Source organism: Eurosta solidaginis, chromosome 2, assembly GCF_040869045.1.
Source record: "Eurosta solidaginis isolate ZX-2024a chromosome 2, ASM4086904v1, whole genome shotgun sequence".
NCBI lineage: Eukaryota > Metazoa > Arthropoda > Insecta > Diptera > Tephritidae > Eurosta > Eurosta solidaginis.
The window spans coordinates 60,095,215-60,121,356 of NC_090320.1; the positions used below are offsets into that span (position 1 = coordinate 60,095,215).

A 26,142-nucleotide genomic window follows, 5' to 3' on the forward strand; every position below is an offset into this window, starting at 1 on the left:
TGGATATGGGGCAAGGGATAACGATCAGGAACTGTTACTACGTTTAGTCTTCTGAAATCGCCACAAGGACGCCAGTCATTAGCATCTTTTTTGGGTACTAAATGAAGAGGAGATGCCACGGATGAATTTGAAGATCTACAAATTCCAGTTTTTAATAAGAAATCGAATTCGGCCTTGGCCACTTTAAATTTAATAGGATCTAAACGCCTGGGCTTAGAAAATGGTAGGTTACCTTCTGTAACTAGTCTGTGAACCGTAGCATGTTTAACTGGCTTCGAGTAATCAGGTTCCGTAATTAAAGATGGAAAAGTTTTTAATAATTTCGTATATTGATTGTCTACTGAGAAAATTTTGGGAAGAGGGACATTGCAAAAACATGAAATAGTATTGACTGAAAGACTTGTCAACGGGTCAACTAAACATTTATTTTTAATATCGATAAGTAGGCCATATTTGCTTAAAAAATCAGCTCCGATTATTGGCTTACCTATATCAGCTATTAAAAAAGTAAATGGAAATTCGCGCCTCAATCCTAAATTTATATTTAAAATTTTTTTACCATAAGTCGAAATCGTAGTACCATTAGCTGCTGTCAAAATAATATCGTTAGATTTATTTTTACACAAGAATTTAGTCACTGGAAGTACCGAAATCTCTGCCCCACTATCAATAAGAAAATTTAACTTGTTTTCCCTATCAAATATAAATAAGCGACGAGTTGATACCTCAAAATTTCGGTCGTTCGTCGCTGCAACAACGGAAAACTTTAGTTTGTTGAATTATTTTTAGAAAAGGCGCATGGTTGTTCATATTTAATAGCTTTGTTACCAAATTTATAATGATATCTGCAGAGCCAGTTCGGATTCTCACGCGAATTGGACCTATATCTAGACTGACTTCTAAAACGATTCCTACTTATCGAACGGGATCTAGAATAATTTTGATTAATTTCTTTTTTCATTTCTGATAATTCTAAAGATAATTTTTCAAAGTTTTTACATATTAGATTAGTGGTTTGAACCAAATTGGAAATTATTGCATTCTCGCTTTTAGAATTTTGCAAATTATTGACTAAAGCTATTTCGTTTTTGCTAACAACTTCCCAAACATTATCAGCCAATTTTAAAAGTTCATTTATATCATTAGAGTTCGAACTCGTTAAAATAACGTTTAAATTTTTAGGAAGTTTTCTCATCCAAATCTTTTTAAGGACTTTTAAGGTCCAGAGACCGATAAAACTCTGAGGGTTTGCGATCTCCAATCTCTGAATCAGTCAAAATCTTATCCAATTTGGCATTTTCACTTAAAGAATGCCTTTCTATTAAAATCTGTTTTAAGGCTGAGAATTTATTATCATCAGGAGGATTTTGAATAAAATCCAAAATTGTCATAATGACATCCTGAGGAAGGGCAGTGATGACATATTCATATTTTGTCGTCTCCTGCGTAATATTTTTCCTATTGAATTGCATTTCTGCATGAATGAACCATGCTTCAGGACAATTTGTCCAAAATTGGGGAAGTTTCACTGAAGTGGCAAATATTTCAATATTTTGATTGGCGTATGTATTTACATGATCGTTCTGAAAAACATCACCTTATAAATCGATAAGCGAGTCATTTGTACGATGTGTTGGTGTAGACGTGTGTGTGTCACGTGGTGGCGTACGATACATTTTTAATAAACAAAAATTAAAGATCTCTGAAAAAGAAGTTTACAATTTAAAATCTAAAAATGAATGAAGTATTATAGATAAATTACAAAGTATATATATATTATTTATATAAGTAATTTACAAATATAAATCGTAAAAATATTCGATACAGCTCACCCAAATCATATAATTGTTATTTATAAGGATCTTCTTTAAAAATATATTTTCTTGCTGTATTTATTGTTGTTGTATTGTTGATTATTGTTGTTGTATATATTTTTTACTGATTTTGAACTGACTCTGCTGTATTTATTGTTGTTGTATTGTTGATTGTTGTTGTTGTAATTCTTATATTTTTTTACTGATTTTGAACTGACTGACTGATAAATTCCTCACGATATCTGCTGCTCCTTTAGTTTCACATTTGTTCAAATTGTTGTTATTTTACCTTCGTTATTATGTTGTTATATGTAGTAAACCCTTTAAATGTAGTTCTAAGTTCTCTATACTATTTAATTATTTATCACATAAATACATATGTCCTTATTTGTTTCTATTATTTCTCTTTATTTCTGTTGTCCAATACAAATTAAGCTCGTTAAGTAGTTGTTGTAACTATTGTAGATGTTGCATCAAAATCTCTATTGATGTTGCAATCACAGAAAATTAACGCTCCTGGCAGGATCGCCAGATGTAGGATATTTATTTTAGATATTTTTAAATATTATATTTTATTGAAAAATGAATTTAATTTCCAGCAGAACAGCAGAATATCAAGAATGAAAATTTTTGAAAGCAAAAAATTCAAGATTGAAAATTAGAACAAATACATAAAATATTTAAAATAACAAAAGTTGATATTATTTAAAGTTATTACAAATACCCTACAATTTCTATCTTTAGATCTTCAACTGATTTGTAATTGATTAATATCATTAGAAATTTTATTTAAATTCTAATAAATAGCCGTAGTTAATTCAGTTAAATTTTTAACGCATTGTTCTAAAATATTATTATTTATACTCGAAACTATAGGAGATTTGGAAGAATTAGGTTTGTTGATTAAATGAAAAAGTTTATCAGCTAAAATAATTACTTCATCTTTATTTTGATTGTTATTAGAAGTTAAATGCATTTGTATTTCTTGTGGCAATTTACGAATCCATAATTTGAAAAGTAATTCTTGACTTACAATGGAGTCAGTACCTACAAGTGATTTCATAAATCTGAATAATTCAGATGGTGAACGATCACCAAGTTCAGTTTTTGAAAATAATTCTTCTAATCTTTTTTCTTCACTAAGTGAAAATCTTTCGCATAAAATATTTTTAATTGTATTATATTTATTGAAAAGAGGAGGAGGGTTAATAATGTCAAAAATTTTAGAAATAGTATCTCGTTGAAGGGTAACTAGAACATTTTGAAATTTTTAATTATCATCAGTGATATTATTAATTTCAAATTGTCCTTCAACAAGTAAAAACCAGGTATCAGGACAATCTTGCCAAAATTGTGGTAATTGAATAGATTTAGTAGAAGAAGTTAATTCAGTTAAATTTTTAACGCATTTTTCTAAAATATTATTATTTATACTCGAAACTATAGGAGATTTGGAAGAATTAGGTTTGTTGATTAAATGAAAAAGTTTATCAGCTAAAATAATTACTTCATCTTTATTTTGATTGTTATTATAAGTTAAATGGATTTGTATTTCTTGTGTCAATTTACGAATCCATAATTTGAAAAGTAATTCTTGACTTACAATGGAGTCAGTACCTATAAGTGATTTCATAAATCTGAATAATTCAGATGGTGAACGATCACCAATTTCAGTTTTTGAAAATAATTCTTCTAACCTTTTTTCTTCACTAAGTGAAAATCTTTCGCGTAAAATCTTTTTAATTGTATTACATTTATTGAAAAGAGGAGGAGGGTTAATAATGTCAAAAATTTTAGAAATAGTATCCCGTTGAAGGGTAACTAGAACATTTTGAAATTTTAAATTATCATCAGTGATATTATTAATTTCAAATTGTCCTTCAACTAGTAAAAACCAGGTATCAGGACGGACAATCTTGCCAAAATTGTGGTAATTTAATAGATCTAGTAGAAGGAAAATTTGTAAAGTTATCTTGTATTGAAGTATCTTGTGTTTTATTAGAGATGTTGTTTTGTGTTGTATTAATGTTAGAATTTTGAGTTGTATTGTGAGCCATGATGTTATTTGTATGGTTGTTATTTTGATTTTCACAATTTGTAAAATTACGAGTTCGTATTGGTGAACGTAGAACCATATAAAAAAAATTTAAATGAAAAATTTGGGAATTAGAAAATATTTAAGAATTTTTTTGGAAAGGGAGTTAACAATTTAAATAAAATATTTCTTTTTTATAAAAAAAAAATAAGTAAATTTAAATAATTTATATAAAATTATTTAAATATAAAAATAATCTTAAAACAAATTTGAAAATTTGAAGGGTTTAAAATTTTAATTTAAATTATAATTGAAAATTTTAAATTTGATATTAAAATAAAAATTATACTTACATAAAATTAAATTTAATAAAAAAAAATATTAAAATTAATAAGTAGTTGATTGATGATTGTAGAGATTTTAAGGGAATCAATTGCGTGTTTTGGACGTGATAACAATTAAATACATCGTTGTTTCTGTTTATGCAATGGCTTATATTTTAAATCCGTTCTTGTATGTATTGTGCGTAAAATTGTTGTAATAGCTCTTGTTGTAGTGAAGTGGATAACTCAATTGTAAATAGTTTTTAATTTTTAAGTAATTAGTAAAATTTTAAGTTTTTAAATATCGATAATAAAGTTTTTAATATTTGTATTTACGTAGATAGTTTATTTATATTTGTATATATATAAATATATGTAGTTCATAGTTTATATCTTTGTATAATACATTTTTAAATTTGGATGTTTGTTTTAGTATAATAACTTCTTTAGTTCACTTCATATAAATATTTTATGATATTTGTGCACAATTTTAGAGAGTTATTATTTTAAGATAAATTTCGTTTTAGAATTCACTATTTAATCTTCACTAATTCTTGTACATATTTTTGATTTAACATTTCTTTGAGAAATCAGTTCACGCATTTTTGTATTAGATCGTGTGCGCATTTGCCGAAACCGGTAGATAGTCCGCAATTGGTTCAGACAACTTAATAAAACTTTTCTTTGGTAGCACGTCACTTAGTTGCACTTCTATTTTAGTCCGGGAGCCAGCGACATTTTTTAGTGACCAAAAGTACAAAAGCTGAAAATTTGTCCTAAGCTTTACTTGGCATCGCTAGTAAGTGAATAGACCACCAGCTGTCGCACTTCCGGGGGGTGTAGCTGCGGCAGCCTCCCACACACGTAAAATAACATTTAAAAAAAAACTAATACCGCAAAAGCTGAAATTTTGTTAATATGTTTATTATGTTATAAATAAATGAAAAAACGTGTCCAGCCGAATTTAGAGTGGGGGATTATGCTCCAGCTTTTCACGTAAAGAAGTGAAAAATATGCGCTGAGTAAACTGATACTACAAAAGCTGAAATGCGCAGCATCCTTCACTGCATCAGCTGGACACTTTTCCCCCACTAAATTTAAAGATGGATGTTTTTTTCGTTTAAGTTATTAATTTAACTATTAGTTTACAAAATTTCAGCTTTTGTAGTATCAGTTTACTCAGCGCATATTTTTCACTTCTTTACGTGAAAAGCTGAAGCATAATCCCCCACTCTAAATTCGGCTGGACACGTTTTTTCATTTATTTATAACATAATAAACATATTAACAAAATTTCATCTTTTGCGGTATTAGTTTTTTTTTTATTGTTATTTTACGCTACACCCCCCGGAACCGTGCGAGCTGGTGGTCCATTCACTTACTAGTGATACCAAATAAAGCTTAGGACAAATTTTCAGCTTTTGTAAAATGACTAACCCTAAACTGTCGCTGGCTCCCGGACTATTTGCGGTATTGTATTGTTCAGTAACTCTGTGGTACGTAAAGCGCCACATTCAGCATTTGTATCAAATATAGATTTAAAACTTAGGTCCATTGGTAGAATCGCCAATATATTTAGTAATAAGCCAAATATATATTTTATTTTTAAAAATTTATTTTTGGTTATTTTTGACTTTCAAATATTTTAATACTAATTAGAATTTTCTTGTTTGAAGTTATTCAAAAATTTTTAAGTTAACACGAAAACTGAATTAAAAATTATTTTAAAAATTAAAGTAAAGAGTACAAAGTAGTTAACACTATAGATGCTTCAAAGTTGGGTTGTGGTGCGATACTGAGTCAAAATCATAATGGTAACGACTTTCCAATTTGTTTTGCTTCAAAATCCTTTAGCAAATCGGAACAAAATAAAGCAATAATAGAATTAGAACTTTTGGCAATATATTTTGCAATAAAGCAATTTCGTGCATATATCTATGGCACTCACTTCAAAGTTAAATCAGATCATCGTCCACTAGTTTATCTATTTAATATTAAAGATCCGTCGTCGAAACTTTCTAGAATCCGTTTGGAATTGTCCGAATATAATTTTACGCATTATCGCGAATTTCAATTCAAGAACTTAAAAATTCCAATAATCAAATTTTAGCAGTACAGACGAAGTCTGTGACGAAACGTCACGAACAACTACAACAATCGGCTGAGGACATACACGAAAAAAATATTAAATTACAGGTATTCGACAAATTTTCATATAATTTTTCCAAGAAAATCCATAGGATAAAAAGCCAAATTTGTCGTGACAACGATAATGATAAAATCAATTTAAAAATATATTCGCATTCAAAACATAAAAAACTCGAGTTACTTAATATTGTGTGAACTAACAAAATAATGCAATTAGATGATATACTTTTGAAGCTTGAAAAAGAAGCTGGTAAACACAATATTAAGCAAGCAGAATGGCAAAAAGATGATGTGTTATTTAAATATTTTTCTATTTCAAATTTTAAAAGTACAGGGAATTAAATTTTAAAAAATTTACAAATACTATTAATAGAACCTGTCGAAACAGTTACGGACAACGACAAAAAACTTAAACTAATGGAAATTTACCACAATGACCCGATATCAGGTGGTCACTGCGGAAATAAAAAGCTTTACGCAAAAATACGTACAAAATATTATTGGAAAGGTATGACCCGTGATATTGCCACATACGTCAAAAATTGCAAAAAGTGCCTTTTGAATAAAGTCAAGCCAAAAACCAAAGAAAATTTGGTGCTTACACCAACACCCTGCAAATCTTTCGATGTCGTAGTTATAGATACAATAGGACCTTTGCCTGAGTCGAATAATGGGAATAGGTTCGCGGTTACCATTATGTGCGACTTAAGCAAATATCTAGTTACAATATCAATCCCTGATAAGACAGCAAAAACTATTGCAACTGCCTTTTTTGAAGGCTCCATCCTCATTTATGGCATAATGAAATCAATTAAAACCGATTTAGGAACTGAATACAAAAATGAAATTTTCCCTGAATTAACTAAACTCCTAAAAATCGAACATAATTTTTCTACAGCTTATCATCATGTAACCCTAGGTACAATTGAAAGAAATCATCGGGTGTTTAATGAATATTTACGAGCTTTTCTAGATGATAAGTTTCCCGAATGGGACGTTTATTTGAAATATTTTACATTTTTGCATAATACAACTCCTAGTACAGTTTTTGATAATGGATTTACTCCATACGAATTAGTATTCGGCAGAAATGTTACCTTACCAAATGAAGTTCAAAAGGAACAAATCGATCCAATTTATAATGTTGAAAATTATGCAAAAGAAATAAAATATAAACTGCAAAAAACACATAAAATAGCAAAAGATTTAATTAGTAAAGATAAAATTAAAAATAAGGATCTATATGATAACAGGGCGCGTCCGTTAGCTATTAATATAAACGATAAAGTAGTATTACAAAAAGAACCTAGCAATAAACACGAAAGTATTTATCAAGGACTATATATAGTCACAAAAATTGATGGAGTTAAAAAGGAAAAAACGGTTCACAAAAACCGAGTAAATAAGGTAAACTAAAATTCTTTTTCTTCCATACAAATTTACAAACTAACTTGTAACTAATTTTATGTTTTCATTACTCTGTTATTGAAGCACGAAATCTCAAATTAAAATTTATATTAATATACGAAAACAAAAAAAATTTTTTAAGTTAGGAATTTTAAGTTACATTCCGATCGACATGCAAATCAAACCAAATATTAATATGTACGCACTATTTGTAATAAATATATATAATACATTCATGCAATAGAAATTAGAAAATAATTTACACATAAGTAATTGAATTCGTATTAGAATATTAACAAAATTTCATATGTAAAAAGTAAAAAAAAATTGTTCTGATTGAACGAATGAAAAAAAGGGAGAACACTCTAATATCATACATTCATTCAACCAGGGATGCACCTTAACGTTAAGCTAATCGTTTATCAAAAAAATTCCACCGTTTCCGTTGAAACACTTCGAAATATTATCGATAAAGGAATTATCAAGATAAATTGTATCTCGTTTTTAACCGAAACGAAAAGCTTTCGTGAACGTTAAAAACGTTAACAAAAACGTGATACTTATGTTTGAATTGTGCTGGCAATGCTATAGCCATGGTGAAGCCGTAAGGTGGCAACAACGAGCGCACATACACACACAAACTCTATGTAATTTGTTTGTGTAATTCGTTGGTGGTAATGTCAAAAATACTCTGAGAAATGTTCGTACTGTCAAAATTCATGAGAAAAGTTGCAATCAGCTTGGCTAATGCTTTCACCTTTAATGACTCCGCCATCAATCAGCTTTGCCAGCATAGTTTGAAATTAATAATCAACATAAACGATTTGATTTCGTTTTGATATGGCAGAAAACGAAACGAAATCATTTCGTTAATTTGACGATCTTAACGTTAATAAACGAAACGAAATGACTTCGTTTCGTTTATTAACGTTGATTATCGTAACGAAATGATATCGTTTCGTTGGTTAAGCATGCCTGCATTCAACCAAAACAATTTTAAGTCATAGGAACAAGAAGAATATGACAAATCTGATCAACTTGTCAGATTCTTCTTTTTTCTAAGGAAAGGTGGTATAACCGCACTGCGTTACCCAGCCTTCACGCATTGAATACACCTCTGAGTGCAACTGGCATCACTGTCAGCTGTTGCTGAACAGCAGTGTCAATTGTACTCAGCAGGGCGAATTGGATTCAGCGAAATAGAAAAATGTAGAGTTGTGCTTTTTCGTTCATTTCAGAGATTCGAATCTTTCGTTCTTTTTCTGATGAACGAACAAGTTGTTCTTTTTGTTCATCTGTTCTTTTTTTTCAAGCAAATTTGATCAATGCTGCTCGCACCCGCGAAAAAAGCCAACAAGTATAGATGGGGGTGTGTATGCAGCAATGCTTTGTGTAGGTATATTTAAATGAGTAATGAATAAATAAGGTAATATATGTATATATTCAAGTTTAATAAATGTAATGATTAGTTTCTTATAAAACATGTTTTTCATAAATAGTCCATACATATATTTTTGTAGCAGTGTCACACAAAGATGACCACACATATCTTTAGTGTAAGTGTCATCATCGACATTCGTGCTCACTGTGAATTTCTGCGTATGTATGTATGAATTTACAATGTTCGCGAACGAGAAGAGAGAAAGAATAACATTAGATAAAACGAACTAAAAGAACAAAAAGAACAGAAATCGAAGATCTAGTTCACTTGTTCAGTTGAGAGACCCGGTCAATTGAACAAGTTCAGAACGAAATGACCCAACTCTAGAAAAATGGCAAATCAATTCGGGACTTTGAACTAAACACGCCGGTCGTGCAGAAAATATAACTTGTGTGAAAAATTAGAAGTTATAATAAAAGACTAAAACAAAGATAAGTTTAAAGTTGTGAATATTTGTATATAATAAAAAGAATATTCAAATAAAAGTAATTTTAATTAAACTAAGTCCAGTTAAAGAAAACAAAAAGAGTTTTATTGTTGAGTTTGTGTGTGTGGGCAGAACATTTTTCATGGTGTCTAAAATGGACACCTTTCACAACAACAACAACTGGGATTGGGCTGTTACTGGGACTGGAAATGGAGCTGAAACTGAAGCAGAAACTGAGAATAAGGGATGGATAAGAATAAGAAGAACTAGTGAGAAGAAAAGAGAGGGAATGGAAAATAGAAGAGTTAGACGAAGGTAGAGGGATGGGGATATATGTAGCGAGTGAGGGAGAAGGGGAAGGAGAGAGAGCCAGAGAAAGATGTGAGGGAAAGGACGGAGTTGAAGGAGACTCATAGAAAGAGAAAAGTAGAGATGGGAGTGAATAAAAGGATAAGGAAAATGGCAAGAGCGGGGGAGGGGGAGTAAGATAAAGTAAATGTGGATAAATAAAAATTTTTTGAGGACTGCATTGCGACCATTGATCTATTGTGCCCTCATCTCTTTCTCAGCACGTCATCCAAGCGGACTTTCTCGATGCAGCCTAGTAGCTCCCTTGGCTGGAGGGTATGAATGTGTGAATGTCGCGTTTCAAGAGGACCGTTTCCGCTGAACAATCACAAAATCGGCAGGTGTCATTTGATTGTATGTCCAATTTCCGCATATGGCTGTTAAGTCTGCAATGTCTTGTAAGAACTGTTTCTACAACTCTTAGGTTAACAGTAACTCAAATTGTCTTTTCTCTTTGCCTCTTTTCTAACAATAAATGTGACCTAATTTCCTGTAGACCAATTGGCAGAAGCGGCAAGGGGGCGTTCAGTAGCTGCCTCTCTTGTCAGGCTTCCCGCCTGATCATTATGCTCCCAGTTTCCTGGGACCCAAACCAGCAGTACTACGTTGTGTGTTCCTAGTTCGTTTAGGTTTTACTCGCACTCCAAGACTAGTGCTGACTTTATGTCGAACGCCGCCTAGCTGTCACATATGGCGATTGTTTAGTTGGAGTATCCGTGTTGAGGGTTCAGCTCAGCATACTGACTTATGGCGTATACTTCCGTTATGCTTGCGGGTAGTCCCAGAGGCAACATTTTGGATCTGGACCCAATGACTCCATCTCCAATCCCTCTTTTGTGTTTTCGTGTAACCTGTTTATCATACGATCTTTTGTAAGCTTTGGATGATCTCTAGTCAGGTTGCATTCCATGTAATCTCGTCTCCCAATGCTCTATCGCTATGTGTTGCGGAGCTAGGTCGAGGACAGCCTGTTGCTACTATTGTTGTAGCAGTGCTTTGCCCCCTCCATTATGTTCACCCACTCACAAATTGTCATCAATATCCCCTAACAGGAGACCCAGGAAACTTGCAGTTTCAACGCGGGTGGACCAGATAGAAAAGGGTGTCAGAGGCGATGGCCACACATTACAATTGATAAGATGGTTGGTGTTATGTGGACATATGTACATACGTAACTAGCAGGACATACATTATGTATGTCAGGGTTGATTTTGGATAGGTAAGAGTTTAACCTGTTACAGCATCCAGATCGAAGTTGACCTAGAGGGACGCGCATCTCCCTGGGGCTCGGCGAACACATTAGGGCGCTTAGCATGCAAGCGGTCGGTCAATTGCTTTGTAAGTGGTCCTGATCGAATGACACCGGAATTATTTTTGGATGTAAAGACAATCGGAAGCGTAATGCCATCGACTTGTCCTATATGGTCGACATCGATCATAGCCTCTAGTGCAATTGTGGAGCATGTGCGCATAGCCCCGTTATGTTCATGAACGCCAGCCGTTGGAGTTTTGTAAGCGCTTACCTCGTTGTCACTCGAGTTGTTCTCGATGCCAAACTTGAGAGCCACAGGCTATAATGGGTTTTACTATCATGGTATATGTACATTCATTTCAGCATATGTAAGCTGCAGTCCCATGATTTGTCTGCTAGATTTTTGCATACTATAATGGATTTCTCGGTCCTAGTTGTCATGGAGTCAATGTATTGCATACATAGGAACTGGGTGTCAAAGCCAAACCCAAAGTATTTTATTACGGCTCCATATTCTAATTCGACGGTGTTGTTGTTGTATTAACGATAAGGACACTCCCCGAATGTATCATTAAATAAAACAATTGATTTGATATTTAAGGATTTAATTTAATTTCCACTTGGCGTGTGTGCACAGCTAGATTGTTCAAAACAGAAGTGCCTGTCTTACCATTGGTGTACTAAAGTTATCGAACTCTCGAACTGCACACTAATAATACATTGGTAATATTATACAGATGCGTTCATTTTAAAGATGTAACATAATAGGAATTATCTTATAGTATGTGGCTTACACCTAGTTCACACACTCAATACATGCTCTTTTTATACTCAGTTGAGCAGAGCTCACAGAGTATATTAAGTTTGATTGGATAACGGTTGGTTGTACATATATAAAGGAATCGAGATAGATATAGACTTCCATATATTCAAATAATCAGGATCGAAAAAAAATTTGATTGAGCCATGTCCGTCCGTCCGTCCGTTAACACGATAACTTGAGTAAATTTTGAGGTATCTTGATGAAATTTGGTATGTAAGTTCCTGAGCACTCATCTCAGATAGCTATTTAAAATGAACGATATCGGACTATAACCAAGCCCACTTTTTCGATATCGAAAATTTCGAAAAACCGAAAAAGTGCGATAATTCATTACCAAAGGCAGATAAAGCGACGAAACTTGGTAGATGAGTTGAATTTATGACACAGAATAGAAAGCTGGTAAAACTTTGGACAATGGGCGTGGCACCGCCCACTTTTAACAGAAGGTAATTTAGAAGTTTTGCAAGCTGTAATTTGTCAGTCGTTGAAGATATCATGATGAAATTTGGCAGAGACGTTACTCCTATTACTATATGTACGCCTAATAAAAATTAGCAAAATCGGAGGAGGACCACGCCCACTTTAAAAAAAAAAATTTTTTTAAAGTAAAATTTTAACAAAAAATTTAATATCTTCACAGTATATAAGTAAATTATATCAACATTCAACTCCAGTAATGATATGGTGCAACAAAATACAAAAATAAAAGAAAATTTCAAAATGGGCGTGGCTCCGCCCTTTTTAATTTAATTTGTCTATGATACTTTTAACGCCATAAGTCGAACAAAAATTAACCAATCCTTTTGAAATTTCGTAGGGGCATATATTTTATGATGCTAACTGTTTTCTGTGAAAACGGGCGAAATCGGTTGATGCCACGCCCAGTTTTTATACACAGTCCTTCGTCTGTCCTTCCGCATAGCCGTTAACACGATAACTTGAGCAAAAATCGACATATTTTTAATGAACTTAGTTCACGTATTTACTTGAACTCACTTTATCTTGGTATGAAAAATGAACGAAATCCGACAATGACCACGCCCACTTTTTCGATATCGAAAATTACGAAAAATTAAAAAAATGCCATAATTCTATACCAAATACGAAAAAAGGGATGAAACATGGTGAGGTAATTGGATTTGTTTATTGACGCGAAATATAACTTTAGGGAAAACTTTATAAAATGGTTGTGACACCTACCATATTAAGTAGAAGAAAATGAAAAAGTTCTGTAGGGCGAAATAAAAAACCCTTAAAATCGTGGCAGGTATTACATATATAAATAAATTAGCGGTATCCAACAGATGATATTCTGGGTCACCCTGGTCCACATTTTGGTCGATATCTGAAAAACGCCTTCACATATACAACTACCACCACTCCCTTTTAAAACTCTCATTAATACCTTTAATTTGATATCCATATCGTACAAACACATTCTAGAGTCACCCCTGGTCCACCTTTATGGCGATATCTCGAAAAGGCGAACACCTATAGAACTAAGGCCCCCTCCCTTTTAAAATACTCATTAACACCTTTCGTTTGATACCCATATTGCAGAAACGAATTCTAGAGTCACTCCTGGTCCACCTTTATGGCGGTATCTCGAAACGGCGTCCACCTATGGAACTAAGGATTACTCCCTTTTAAAATACTCATTAACACCTTTCTTTTGATACCCATATTGTACAAACAAATTCTAGGGTCACCCCTGCTCCACTTTTATGGCGATATCTCGAAACGGCGTCCACCTATAGAACTAAGGATAACTCCCTTTTAAAATACCCGTTAACACCTTTCTTTTGGTACCCGTATTGTACAAACAAATTCTAGGGTCACTCCTGGTCCACCTTTATGGCGATATCTCGAAAATGCGACCACCTATAGAAATAAGGCCCACTCCATTTTAAAATACTCATTAACACCTTTCGTTTGATACCCATATCATACAAACACATTCTAGAGTCACCCCTGGTCCACCTTTATGGCGATATTTCGAAAATGCGACCACCTATAGAACTAAGGCCCACTCCATTTTAAAATACTCATTAACACCTTTCGTTTGATGCCCATATTGTACAAACAAATTCTAGGGTCACCCCTGGTCCACCTTTATGGCGATATCTCTAAACGGCGTCCACCTATGGAACTAAGGATTACTCCCTTTTAAAATACTCATTAACACCTTTCTTTTGATACCCATATTGTACAAACAAATTCTAGGGTCACCCCTGGTCCACCTTTATGGCGATATCTCGAAACGGCGTCCACCTATGGAACTAAGGATTACTCCCTTTTAAAATACTCATTAACACCTTTCTTTTGATACCCATATTGTACAAACAAATTCTAGGGTCACCCCTGGTCCACCTTTATGGCGATATCTCGAAACGGCGTCCACCTATGGAACTAAGGATTACTCCCTTTTAAAATACTCATTAACACATTTCTTTTGATACCCATATTGTACAAACAAATTCTAGGGTCACCCCTGGTCCACCTTTATGGCGATATCTCGAAAAGGCGACCACCTATACAACAACCACCACTCCCTTTTAAAACCCTCATTAATACCTTTAATTTGATACGCATATCGTACAAACACATTCTAGAGTCACCCCTGGTCCACCTTTATGGCGATATTTCGAAACGGCGTCCACCTATAGAACTAAGGCCCACTCCCTTTTAAAATACTCATTAACACCATTCTTTTGATACCCATATTGTACAAACAAATTCTAGAATCAACCCTGATCCACCTTTATTGCGATATCCCTAAATGGCGTCCACCTATAGAACTATGGCCCACTCCTCATAAAATACTCTTTAATGTCTTTCATTTGATACACATGTCATACAAACACATTCCACGGTTTCCCTCGGTTCATTTTCCTACATGGTTATTTTCCCTTATGTTGTCACCATAGCTCTCAACTGAGTATGTAATGTTCGGTTACGCCCGAACTTAACCTTCCTTACTTGTTTTTTTTAATTTTTAATCATCATGAAAACCATACAGCTTGGGAGGAATATCTAAACGTCTACTTCGTGTTTGATAGTATGGATGTGAACTGTTTGTACCTGCATCCATGGCCTCATCTCTTTCAACAGTATTACTATTATTTTCAGGTATTGTAACTGACTCATCGTTACTTATTACCTCGCGAGTCACAGGCATACTATTTTCATTTAACGAGCAGGACGGCGCTACTGATTCTCTCTCATCATTCCGCTCAAGCCGCGGTATACATATTGCCAAATTTTCATTACACTGATGCCTTCTTCAAATAACATTTCAGGATCACTTACACTATTTTTACTTTTTGCTATAAATCTTCGATTACGTCTAAAATAATAATTATTATTATTTTTTATTACATACGATTTTCCATTAATGTTTTGCACTATCTTGCCATAGTACCATTTTTTTGTCAGTTTTCTGAAATATAATTCTATCGCCTAGCTGTAATTCCGGTAATATCTTTGCATTGCGATCAAAATAATCTTTCTGATTTTTCCTTTTTCTAATCCTTTCCCCTATCTCTGATTCATCTATTGAGTTTCGGAACAAAAGTAGTTCTGCTGTTGGGAGTTTTGTTTTTATCAATCTCCCGAAGAATAACTGAGTTGGAGCTAACTGCAAATATGCTACTGGGGTGTTATTACATTCTAGAATATGATATTGAAAGTTGTCCTTTTCATTAGCTTCAAAAAACCGTTTCAACAAACCCTTAGCAATTGCTACCCCTTTCTCCGCTAATCCATTGCTTTGTGGGTATCTAGGACTTGAAAACTTTACCAAAATATTAGCATCATTAAAGAAGTTTTCCATTTCTAACGAATTAAATGGGTTGTTGTTGCAGCGGACTGTTGTGGGATATCCTAATATCGTGAGCATTTTTTTCAACATGTCGATTACACAGCCAGCGTTTTAATGTGCAAGATTTTCCGACAACAAAAGGTTAGAGTATGCGTCGAACAGGTAGATATAATATCTGCCCGCATATTTCAAAATATCATTTCCTATTATTTGAGAAGGATATTCAGGGACGTCGTCTTGTCTCTTTTGCATTATTACGTCTGAAAGTTTCAAACACAACACATCCCAGGATTAGTTTTTTAATCTGTTCAGTCATGTTTGGCCAAAAATACAATTTTCTGGCGTTTGCTAACGTTTTTTCTATTCCGAGGTATGGCCTGTGCAACCACCTGCATACAACTGGTTGTAACGAGGTTGGAATTATTAGTCTATGATTTTTAAGCAACATTCTATTTTCGTAGTAGATTTCAGACTTGTATTTGTGAAACTTTTTGCTTAACTCATTCAATTGGTGATAACTGGGCCATCCTTGTTCCACGTATTCACATATTTTCTTGTAATCCTCATCCTGCTCTATATGCTTGCAATATAAATCATAATTAGATTTCGATATGCAAACTTTCCTTGACAGGGTATGAATAACTCCCTTAAGCTCGGCAATTTCAGCCGTTTCACCTAAAGGAGCCCGAGAAACGCAATCAGCAACAAACATTTGCTTACCGGGTGTATAAACTACCTCCATCTTTGGATATTTGAGCAAAAACATGAACATAGCCTGCAGCCTAGGCGTGACCTCATCAATTTCTTTCTTCAGAAGGGATTCGAGCGGCTTATGATCACTCTGTACTAAAAATTCACGACCGTACAGATAATAATGAAACTTAATGCAGGAAAATACTATAGCTAGCAACTCTTTCTCTATTTGTGCCCATTTCTGTTCTGATTTACTGAGAGTTCGGGACGCATAAGCTACAGAATGTCCCTCTTGAAGTAAAACGTAACATAAACCATCTTTTGATGCATCTGTCTGCACCACTACCGGTTTTTCCTTGCCATTTATAACTAGTACTGGGTCAGATGTATTGATAGTAATGAGATTTTGAAATTCATCTTCATGAGCATCAGTCCACTGAAACTTAGCGTTGTTATGCGTTAGTTCACGTAACTTTGCCGACTGTTTTGATAAGTGCGGAATATATGCCGCCAGAAACTTAAGCATACCCAAAAATCGCATGACATCGCTTTTATTTTCTGGCTTTTTCAGCTTGATTATAGCTTTACGATATTTGTCAATTGGTTTAATTGTACCTTTTGACACTACACGACCCATGAATTTCATTTCTGTTTGACGATATTGAATTTTATCTGGATTGAATCTTATACCTTTGTCAATTGCTCGCTTCAAGACTGTTGCGAGAATCTCGTCATGCTGATCCAGAGTTTCCGCCACGATTGCCATATCATCAAAGTATATTATGACACCGGGAATTTCGCCGAAATGTTTGACCATTTCTTTCTGAAACATTTCTGGAGCACAATGTAAGCCAAAGGGTACGCGATTGAACTTATAGCGACTAAACGGTGTCATAAACGTGGTTAATTTGAGCTTGGTTCATCCAACTCCATTTGCCAAAACCCACTACTTAGATCGAGTACAGTAAATATACATTTGTTTGCTAATTGACTAGTTACATCATCGAAAGTCGGGATCAGAAAATGCTCTCGTTTTATACACTTATTTAGTAGCTTTGGATCCAGACACACTCGAATGTCATTTTTCTTCTCCACTAACTGTACATTATGTACCCAGTCCGCAGGGTGATTGACTGGATTGATAATTTTATTCCCCACCATCTCCTCAATTTTGCATTTAAAACGCTCTAACAAAATTAATGTTATTCTTTTCTTATAATGCAGACAAGGTATAGACCCCTCCTTTAGTGTTATTGAAACAGTTCCTGGAATTTTACCTAATCCACTGAAAACAGTACTATATTGCTTAATAAAATCACTCTTACTTTTTGGAAACGGTGTCGTTTTAGACTGTATAGTATTGATATCCATCCGTTTTATGATCTTAAAGTTCACACTAGTCTCCAACCCTAAAATTGGTACGCTCGCATTATCTACAACATCAAACTCTGCCTCTTGTTCCGTATTCAAGTCAGGATCAGTGCCTTTTAATATTACTGTGCCCACAGTTTTTATTTTATTCCCACTATAATCGTACATGGGTACTATTATCACGGGCATCACCATCAGTAGTATCTCCCCCAACCCATCCATTAGCGCCAACCACGAGCGCAACAACCACCAGACGTACCGCCACCGCCAGCTGCAACGCGCACAGCGGGGCCGCGAACATAGGCCTGCGGCCACTAATGTTAACACCTGCAACAGGCGGTACCACCGACAGCAATACTAGCCGCATCTGCATCAGCTACGTCCATACCGGCTATAACAATACTAGCGTAATCCTATCAGCTACGACTATAACGGCTACAACAACATAGCCGCATCTTTACCAGCTACGACCATACGGGCTACAATATATCAGCTACAATGACAACCACAGGGCAGCAAACCTAGGCCTGCGGTCAGGCCAATTGCGACAGCAAATATCAGCGGTTAAAGCGGTGAGCCCGTTCCTTTATATTTTGTCTTCGCTTGAGTGAACTTATAGATAGCTCTACAAGCTTTTTTTTTACAAAACAAAGAAGGTTTGCCACCGGCACCAGGTCGATGAGGAATGACCAAAGCATACGCACCACCCTATATGGAATGGTCATATAGCTAAAGCAGCCAAAACTATGTACAAAATTTTAATAATTCACTTGTAAATGTTTCGATTTTGTATCCGACATATTTTACCGCGTTAAAAGTTAAATTGTTTTGAACAGTGGATTAGATTTTAATATGTAAAGGCTTGTATAATGTAGGATGTCGTACATACACCTGCGAGCAATAAAATTGCAGCAACAATGATACGCAATTTTTATCATTTTCAAAGCAAAATTCTCATTGTTGTATGGAACAGAATTATATATATAACCTGGAACTCGTCTTAAATTAGACTACATCGCGCTCCAAAACGGTTTCGAAATTGGTTGACAGTCATTGTCGTTTAAATCAGTAAACCCGGTCTTACAATTGAGGGAAATGGAAATAGAAGATTAATTGCTGCAACTTGCAAGCCAATTGCTACTTTTTTACTCGCAGATGTACCTATCATAACTATATACCACTATGCCTTTGTACTAGTATAAGCCAATTTAAAGGAGACCATTGGAATTATCTGCCAGAAAATAGACTGTCATGTCAAGGCGACAAACTTCGCTAAAGCGTAATATATTTTCAATGTATAAATCCCACCAAATTGTATAGTAATGCGATTAGCTTTTAAACGTGTGCCATTATGGTTTATTTGTATGTACGTACGTGCAACCCTTTGCAAGCACCAATTATGCAAATGTTGAAATATTTTCCCGACAACTTTTTTTTTGATTCTGGACAATCATAAATTATTTTACAATTAACACGAATACATACCTAAATATTATACACGTATTTATTGACTTTTGCTGCCTACAATTGAAGTAACATAGCATTCAGTAAGACTCATTTAAGATAGAATACATATACATGCCTAGGCCATTCAATGCCATTTGGACGAATAAAGAAACATATATATATATATTTTTTTTTGGTATGGTTAATCACTCCTACCAGTGAATATCTATTTCTTTTTCTGCATATATTTTGATTCCTTCACTTATACCTACCTACTGACATGCATGTACCGTAGTTCATGAACTGGATATTTTTTTGTTGGGTACCTTGTTGGCAGAGATAAGGAAATCAATTCATATGTAAAGAAATGTACGGATATGCAGATTCAAAAATCTTACTAATCCCTACCTACCCAATAAGTTAAATAGACTGCTCTATGTACATAAACACGTCAATAGTAAGTTAACTTAACCAAAACTTGCTATTAGACAGATAGCAAAATTTATGTACGCAAAGCAGAATAGCATTTAAAGAGGGTATTTAGGAACAAAAATACCAAACACATTACTATAACAAACTTATTATGCCGATAGGTGCCAACCTATATACGTTTATGAATTTATAAAATAGTTATGTAAGCCAACCAAAATTATAACTTAGACTCCACGAAAGTAAATAAAAAAAAAAAGAATCAGATTGTATTGCCTTATGAGCAGGAAGCTCGCGAAAACATATAGATATACTTAATGATATTTCAGTTTTTTTTTATGATGAATTATAAATAAAGTTGTAATTATAATGGGAATGCTGGCATTCGAATTGACTTAGAAGGCATGTAGGCATACAGGTAAGGGGCCACCGAAAATTAGGTGCGTCGGTGGCCATGGATTTTGAGGGTGAGCTAAGCACCGGGCGTCGCAACACCACCCGCGGCGCCCCCTGTGTATATTAGGCCCTTTTTGTGTTCCATTGGTTTCTTTTAATTTTGCAGCTTTTTTTTGGTAATATTTGATTTTCAGCGTTAGTAACCGGCCATGTCCGGTTCGGTAATTTTTTTGTTGCGTTAGATTTTTTTTGAATATAAATTTTTGAATGTTTAACGTTGTTTTAGTTTGAATTTATAAGCGTTTTGAGTCGGTCTCTGCGCTTCTGTCAGGGTTTTTGATTTTCACAGCTTTCAGTTTTGATAGGCATGATAGGAACTTTTTTTCTGTTTATGGCGCAGGAACAGTAAGGTTGGCAAGTACCCGCCCCAGCCGACAATTACTAGCCACTGTGCACCACCACATCATGCCGACCGCCGTCCTTACTGCTTCCACCGTAAATGCGTTTCCATAACAATGTGGACCAGTCTTTAGCGAGATTACTGCAGTCAAATTAGGCGGTAGTCGATTTTCAGCCATTATGGCAATTATCAATGGTAATAATATTATAAAAGTATAAAGCTTGATGTGTTTTGGCCCACTTCTGAGACCATGTATCATTCAATTAAACAATTGATTTGATATTTAAGGATTTAATTTAATTTCCACTTGGCGTGTGTGCACAACTAGATTATTCAAAACGGAAGTGCCTGTCTTACCATTGGTGTACTAAAGTTATCGAACTGCACACTAATAATACATTGGTAATATTATACAGATGCGTTCATTTTAAAGATGTAACATAATAGGAATATCTTATAATATGTGGCTTACACCTAGTTCACACACTCATTACACCTAAGGCCCTGGGGAGTGTTATCAATGTTGATGGTCCTTTGCCGGATATAGATCCGGTACGCTCCGGTAACAAGGCACCATTAAGGTACTAGCCCGACCATCTCGAGAAGGATTTATTATTATACATGACCACATTAAACCTTCAGACCATCCCTCCCTCCCCACCCCCTAGTTCCATGAGGAGCTTGTGGGATTCAAGGGGTTGTGTAGCCCAATATATAGCTTCTCCAACCCAATTGTCAACCTCACCTTCGAGCGGCGAATCCCGTTTCACTAACAGACGAGGCTCTGGCGACCCCAAGCTCTTCATGGAACTTGGGGGTGGGGAGGGAGGGATGGCCTGAAGGTTCAATGTGGCCATATAAATCATTCCCGAGATGGTCGGACCAGCACCTTAATGGAGCTGTGTTACCGGAGCGTATCGGATCTGTATCCGACAAAGGACCATCACATCGATAACACTCCCCAAAGCCTTCGGGGAGTAACCTAATCGCTACAACAACAACATGAGGAGCTTGTGGTCGCCAGAGCCTCGTCTGTTAATGAAACAAGATTCGCCGCGGGTAGGTGAGGTTGAAAATTGGGTTGGAGAAGCTATATAATGCGCTGGCAGCCCCTTGAGAGGGTTGCGGTACACAACCCCTTGAATCCCTCTAATTCGAATTCATCTATTCTTATTGCTTTTGGTGCTGTTGGGTCCCTTTGTTATTTTAAATGCTCTCTGTATTATATCACAATCTAATGTCACTGTTTGATAGCTATTGCAGGAATTCATCCACTACTAGGCTCCACAGAAAGTGTGACAGAACTCATCCTTGGGAACACCGTTCTTGGTATTGGCCTGAACTGCGCTGTTCTTCACCTAGGCTTCAGTGATTCTCGTGCGATGTAGAGTGTCTATCTATCTTTGGGATAAAATGCGCTTTTAGCAGGGCTCTTTCACCCACTTCCTCTGTACTGGAGTATGTAATGTCTGTTCTTTGGATCTTGAATTGGAAATTATGTTGGGTGTCTTTTGAGTTTTTATTTTCTTTATTCCATCCTTGTAATAAGCGTATATATTGCTTTTCAATTCAAGCTTGGTAACCAGGCTTTTGGATCAGCGCTGAATACATTAGAATCTTCAACACGTCCATAGCCAATATCATAAGTATTTAAGGTTTTGTTTATTTTTATCTAAAATTTCGATCTTGACACTAACAGTTTACCTCTTACCTGTTAAGACGAACCCTTTATATATGTACTGCATTTGAATTGTGGTGGACAGAAATTTTTATTATGGTTAAATCATGTTGAAACTGTTAGTTTCCTTGGCCCTCCGTTAACGAGTATTTTAATGGCATTTTTAATTCTCGCGCGAAGTACATATTACAACAATTTCTATTAAATAAAAATGCACAAATATTTTACACGACTACCATAAATGCTTAATATTCCTTTATTGTTTGTTTAATATAGATTTATACATAATGCTCAAACATTAGCATTGCAAGAGCGATGCTTTACGCTTTGTATAGCAAACGGATTATAGCTTTGCCTGTTCAATGATTAATATTAATTTTGATAACGAGACAGACAAATTTATACATTATTACTGTTGCATATATAATATACTAAATGAAATAAAAAAATTTTAAGTTTTTGTGGTATACACGTAATAATAAAGAAAACTTAATCGATCTTGACTTAATCATCGCTTAAGAAGTCATCATCTAAATTAACATCTGTCGTATCTATGTTATCATCCAACGTCACACCTTCAATTTCCAAATCTAGGTCATCGTCAATGTCATCCACATCATCCCCCAAACCATCTGATCCCCTATTTAATACGGATGCTATAATTGGTGATGTAATAATTGCGTTGTTGGATGATGCATCACCGGAAAAGTCGTCACTTTTCTTATAGGACTGCACACCTGATGACTTATTATTGCTTTCAAATATACCCCGTTGCTCTGCTGTATGCATTTCTTCAATTGGTTTACGCTCAATATTTAATGGTAATTTGGCAGCAGAAGAAGCTGGTAATTTATTTTTCTGTGTTTGATTTATAAATTCCTCCACACGCAGAGCATCGCCAAGCCCCGGGAAGAGATTTTCATATTTGGCTGGATCGGCTAGTGATTGACCAGCTTTTTCATTGAACTTTGCTAATTCTTCTCGCCAAAGCTCAACAACACGCGACATTTGGCTGGGAATGTATGTGCGGGCAAAAAATGCTGCTTCGGGTAATCGGTTCGTCTCAATTAAAATATCTAAACAACGTTGAACATCAGCACGTACGAATGATGAGAGGAATGCTATATTGTGGCGACCTTGCTTTGAGCTACTTTCAGCAACTTCTTCCAACATTTTTTCATCGCCTGAAGAGGTTGCTAACAACAAAAGACCACTAAAATCATTTGCTTTCTGCATACACTCTTTTACAAGTTGCATATTATTTTTGCGTGACGCAACATCGGCTAATTGGGACCATTTCTGTGGATTCTCTGCTTCGCGGGCCAATTTTAAAGCAGCATCCAATTCTCCAATTTGTAATGCTAAATCGAATTTATGGTCAGGATCTGTTGAGACCTGCAAAGCTTGTGGCTTGAAACCTTGCTTTTCCAAGAAATGTGCAACACGTGTGCGATGTTCTTTAGGCACAGTCGGTAGAACAAGATCTGCACGCTCGAAATCCCGTCGCATAACAGCTGTTTGATATTCTAGTACAGATAATAAAAGCGAAAATGATATGACATTCAACTCTTTGTCACCCAGATAAAGACGATTGTCTTTTGGTACATAACCCAACAAATACATTGTACGATCTAAATGTGATATGGTAACGATTTCGCCACCAACATAATAATTAATACGATTCACAGAATTTGTGTATATAAAACAATCTCCGACCCAAATCCCAGTCTTTACTATTTCATTGACTTCCCCTGTAGAAAGAAATATACATATATTTTGTAAATTAATAAAAATAAAAAATGGCTTAAAGTGCTAAAAGCAATTTTAAATCACCTAATACATCGAATGCACTTTCAATACCATCATCTTCTAGTCCTTGCTTACTCTCCAAAGCAGCAGCTATGGCTGCCGTATCTACCTGTAGTATAAAATAAGATTCATCGGTAGCTAGACATACTAATGTTCCAGCTTCATTCCAGAAAACATGTCGTGGCTGCACTTCGATGCGTCGCACCAGTTGTAATGTTTCCCAGTCATAGAAAGCCAATCCAGAAGAAGTTTTTACACCAAACAAATAGCCTCCATAGATACTTTCAGCGCCATATTCAGGTGTAAAACTTTTACGTTCTTTGAAATTGCGGAAAACTCTAACGGTTCCATTGTTTTCCCTTATAGCATACTCATTGCTTTCCAATGCCCAAACGAATTCTTGGGCAGAGCCAAATGCTTTATTACGCAATGCCATTGATGTGTATATTATGTATTCCCCATCACCACATACAACAACGAAACGACCATTTGGATTATGTGCTATGGTTTGTGGATAAATTTCACAGGCACCCATATCTTTTGCTGCAACTGGTAAACGTTCACCGTCTTTAACTTCGGTACCATCAGCCATAGTTTTCAAATTCACCTGCGAATCGAAAAAATAGTTATTAAACAAAAATTTATAATAAACTGTTTTGTATTTACTTGCTGCATTTCCGAGTGTTTTGCCCAAATAATTTTCGAGCCGATTACGTCCATTGACATCGCTGGTTCTTCACGCCCGACTTTTATTATAATTGATCCTTCATCGTAGCCAAGTGCAACATTGTTACTACCCCGCATACATGCAATTGTCCAGACCCGTTCAAAACCATAATTAAGACAAGTTTCTAGCCTATATGTTCCCGAATGCCATATACGAACAGTGCCGTCCTCAGAACCCGTTAAAACTATGGGTAGCTCTGGGTGAAAACAGACGGCTGATATATTTTGCGCATGCCCTTCTAAAGTTTGTACACATGTCTTATTTTGATAGTCCCAAATTTTCACTAAGCGATCATCTGCACCAGAAATAAGATATGGCTTATCACCTCCATGGTAATAGTCTATACAATTTATTCCCTTCTCATGCCCTTCAAGTGTGAAGTTTGCAAAAGTAGATCCAAGTTGCCAAACTTTAACTGTGCGGTCTAGTGATGCTGAAGCGAAAGTGTTATTGTCTTTCGGATTGAATACAATTTGCATTACATAGTGCGTATGACCCTCAAATACACGCTGACAGGCCCACATTTTCTCCCAGTTCCATAATTTTATAAGCATATCATCTATGAGGAAATAATATAATGATAAATGAAAACAATAAGAACACTAAATGCTGTTACCGCTGCTGGTCAATATCAAAGGCTGTGTTGGGTGAACGGCAATGCATCGTAAATAATCGGAGTGTGCTTCGAACGAGTGTATCTTTTCCAGAGTATTATAGTTAAAAACCCGTATTTGCATATCATCTGAACCAGTGATAAGCCAATTTTTTCGTGCAACAAACCTTCCACAACGTACCGGCACATCACAAACTTCGAAATCTTTTACTAATTGTTGGTTCTCATAATTCATTATGTGTACGTGGCCATTGTAAAGGGCACACAGCATCCACGGTTCCGTCGGGTGTAGATCAACACATTTAACTCGGTCTGATCGCGACGTCAAACGGCGTTTTATATCCAATTTTAATGGCATTTTGTTAGGAAAATATTTTTATCACTCACTACTCTTTGTAATTTGCTTTAAATTCTGAAACTCCTGAATTTTTCACAAATTGCACATATGAGAAAATTGAATGACGTTCCTCCACAAAATGTCAAATAATAACTTTGAAGAAGCTGCCATCTCTTATAAAAAAAAATATAACAGGGCATTTGATATGATAAAAACGTAAAAGATATATATGTGCAGGTGCCGGGGCTTAAGGCCCGAACACATACCACTTTTGATGCAGGGGTGAGCACTGACAGATGGGTGGGTAGATTACATGTATTTGAATAGAGAGCGGAAAACAGCACTTCATCAGCGCCATCTGCCATAAAAAAGTAGGCCATTTTCAACATTTGTTGTAAATAAAGC

General features: G+C 35.1%; 1 protein-coding gene across 1 annotated transcript; it reads right to left on the reverse strand.

The window, feature by feature from the left end:
* Window positions 1–22,471: 22,471 nt before the first annotated feature.
* Window positions 22,472–25,895, reverse strand: beta'COP (coatomer subunit beta'). Its single transcript, XM_067765544.1, has 4 exons — window positions 25,404–25,895; window positions 24,727–25,346; window positions 24,085–24,667; window positions 22,472–24,002 (listed from the first exon to the last, which is right to left on the reverse strand). Exons 1-4 carry the CDS (start codon window positions 25,756–25,758, stop codon window positions 22,756–22,758), a joined length of 2,805 nt encoding a protein of 934 aa, XP_067621645.1. The 5' UTR covers window positions 25,759–25,895; the 3' UTR covers window positions 22,472–22,755.
* Between the last annotated feature and the right edge of the window lie 247 nt (window positions 25,896–26,142).

Coding starts and splice junctions, on each gene's coding strand:
- beta'COP (XM_067765544.1), bottom strand. CDS start 25,758: ATGCCATTAAAATTGGATATAAAACGCCGTTTGACGTCGCGATCAGAC. Junction 25,347..25,403: donor TTTGATATTGACCAGCAGCG/GTAACAGCATTT, acceptor ATTTCCTCATAG/ATGATATGCTTATAAAATTA. Junction 24,003..24,084: donor AAGTGCATTCGATGTATTAG/GTGATTTAAAAT, acceptor TTCTTTCTACAG/GGGAAGTCAATGAAATAGTA.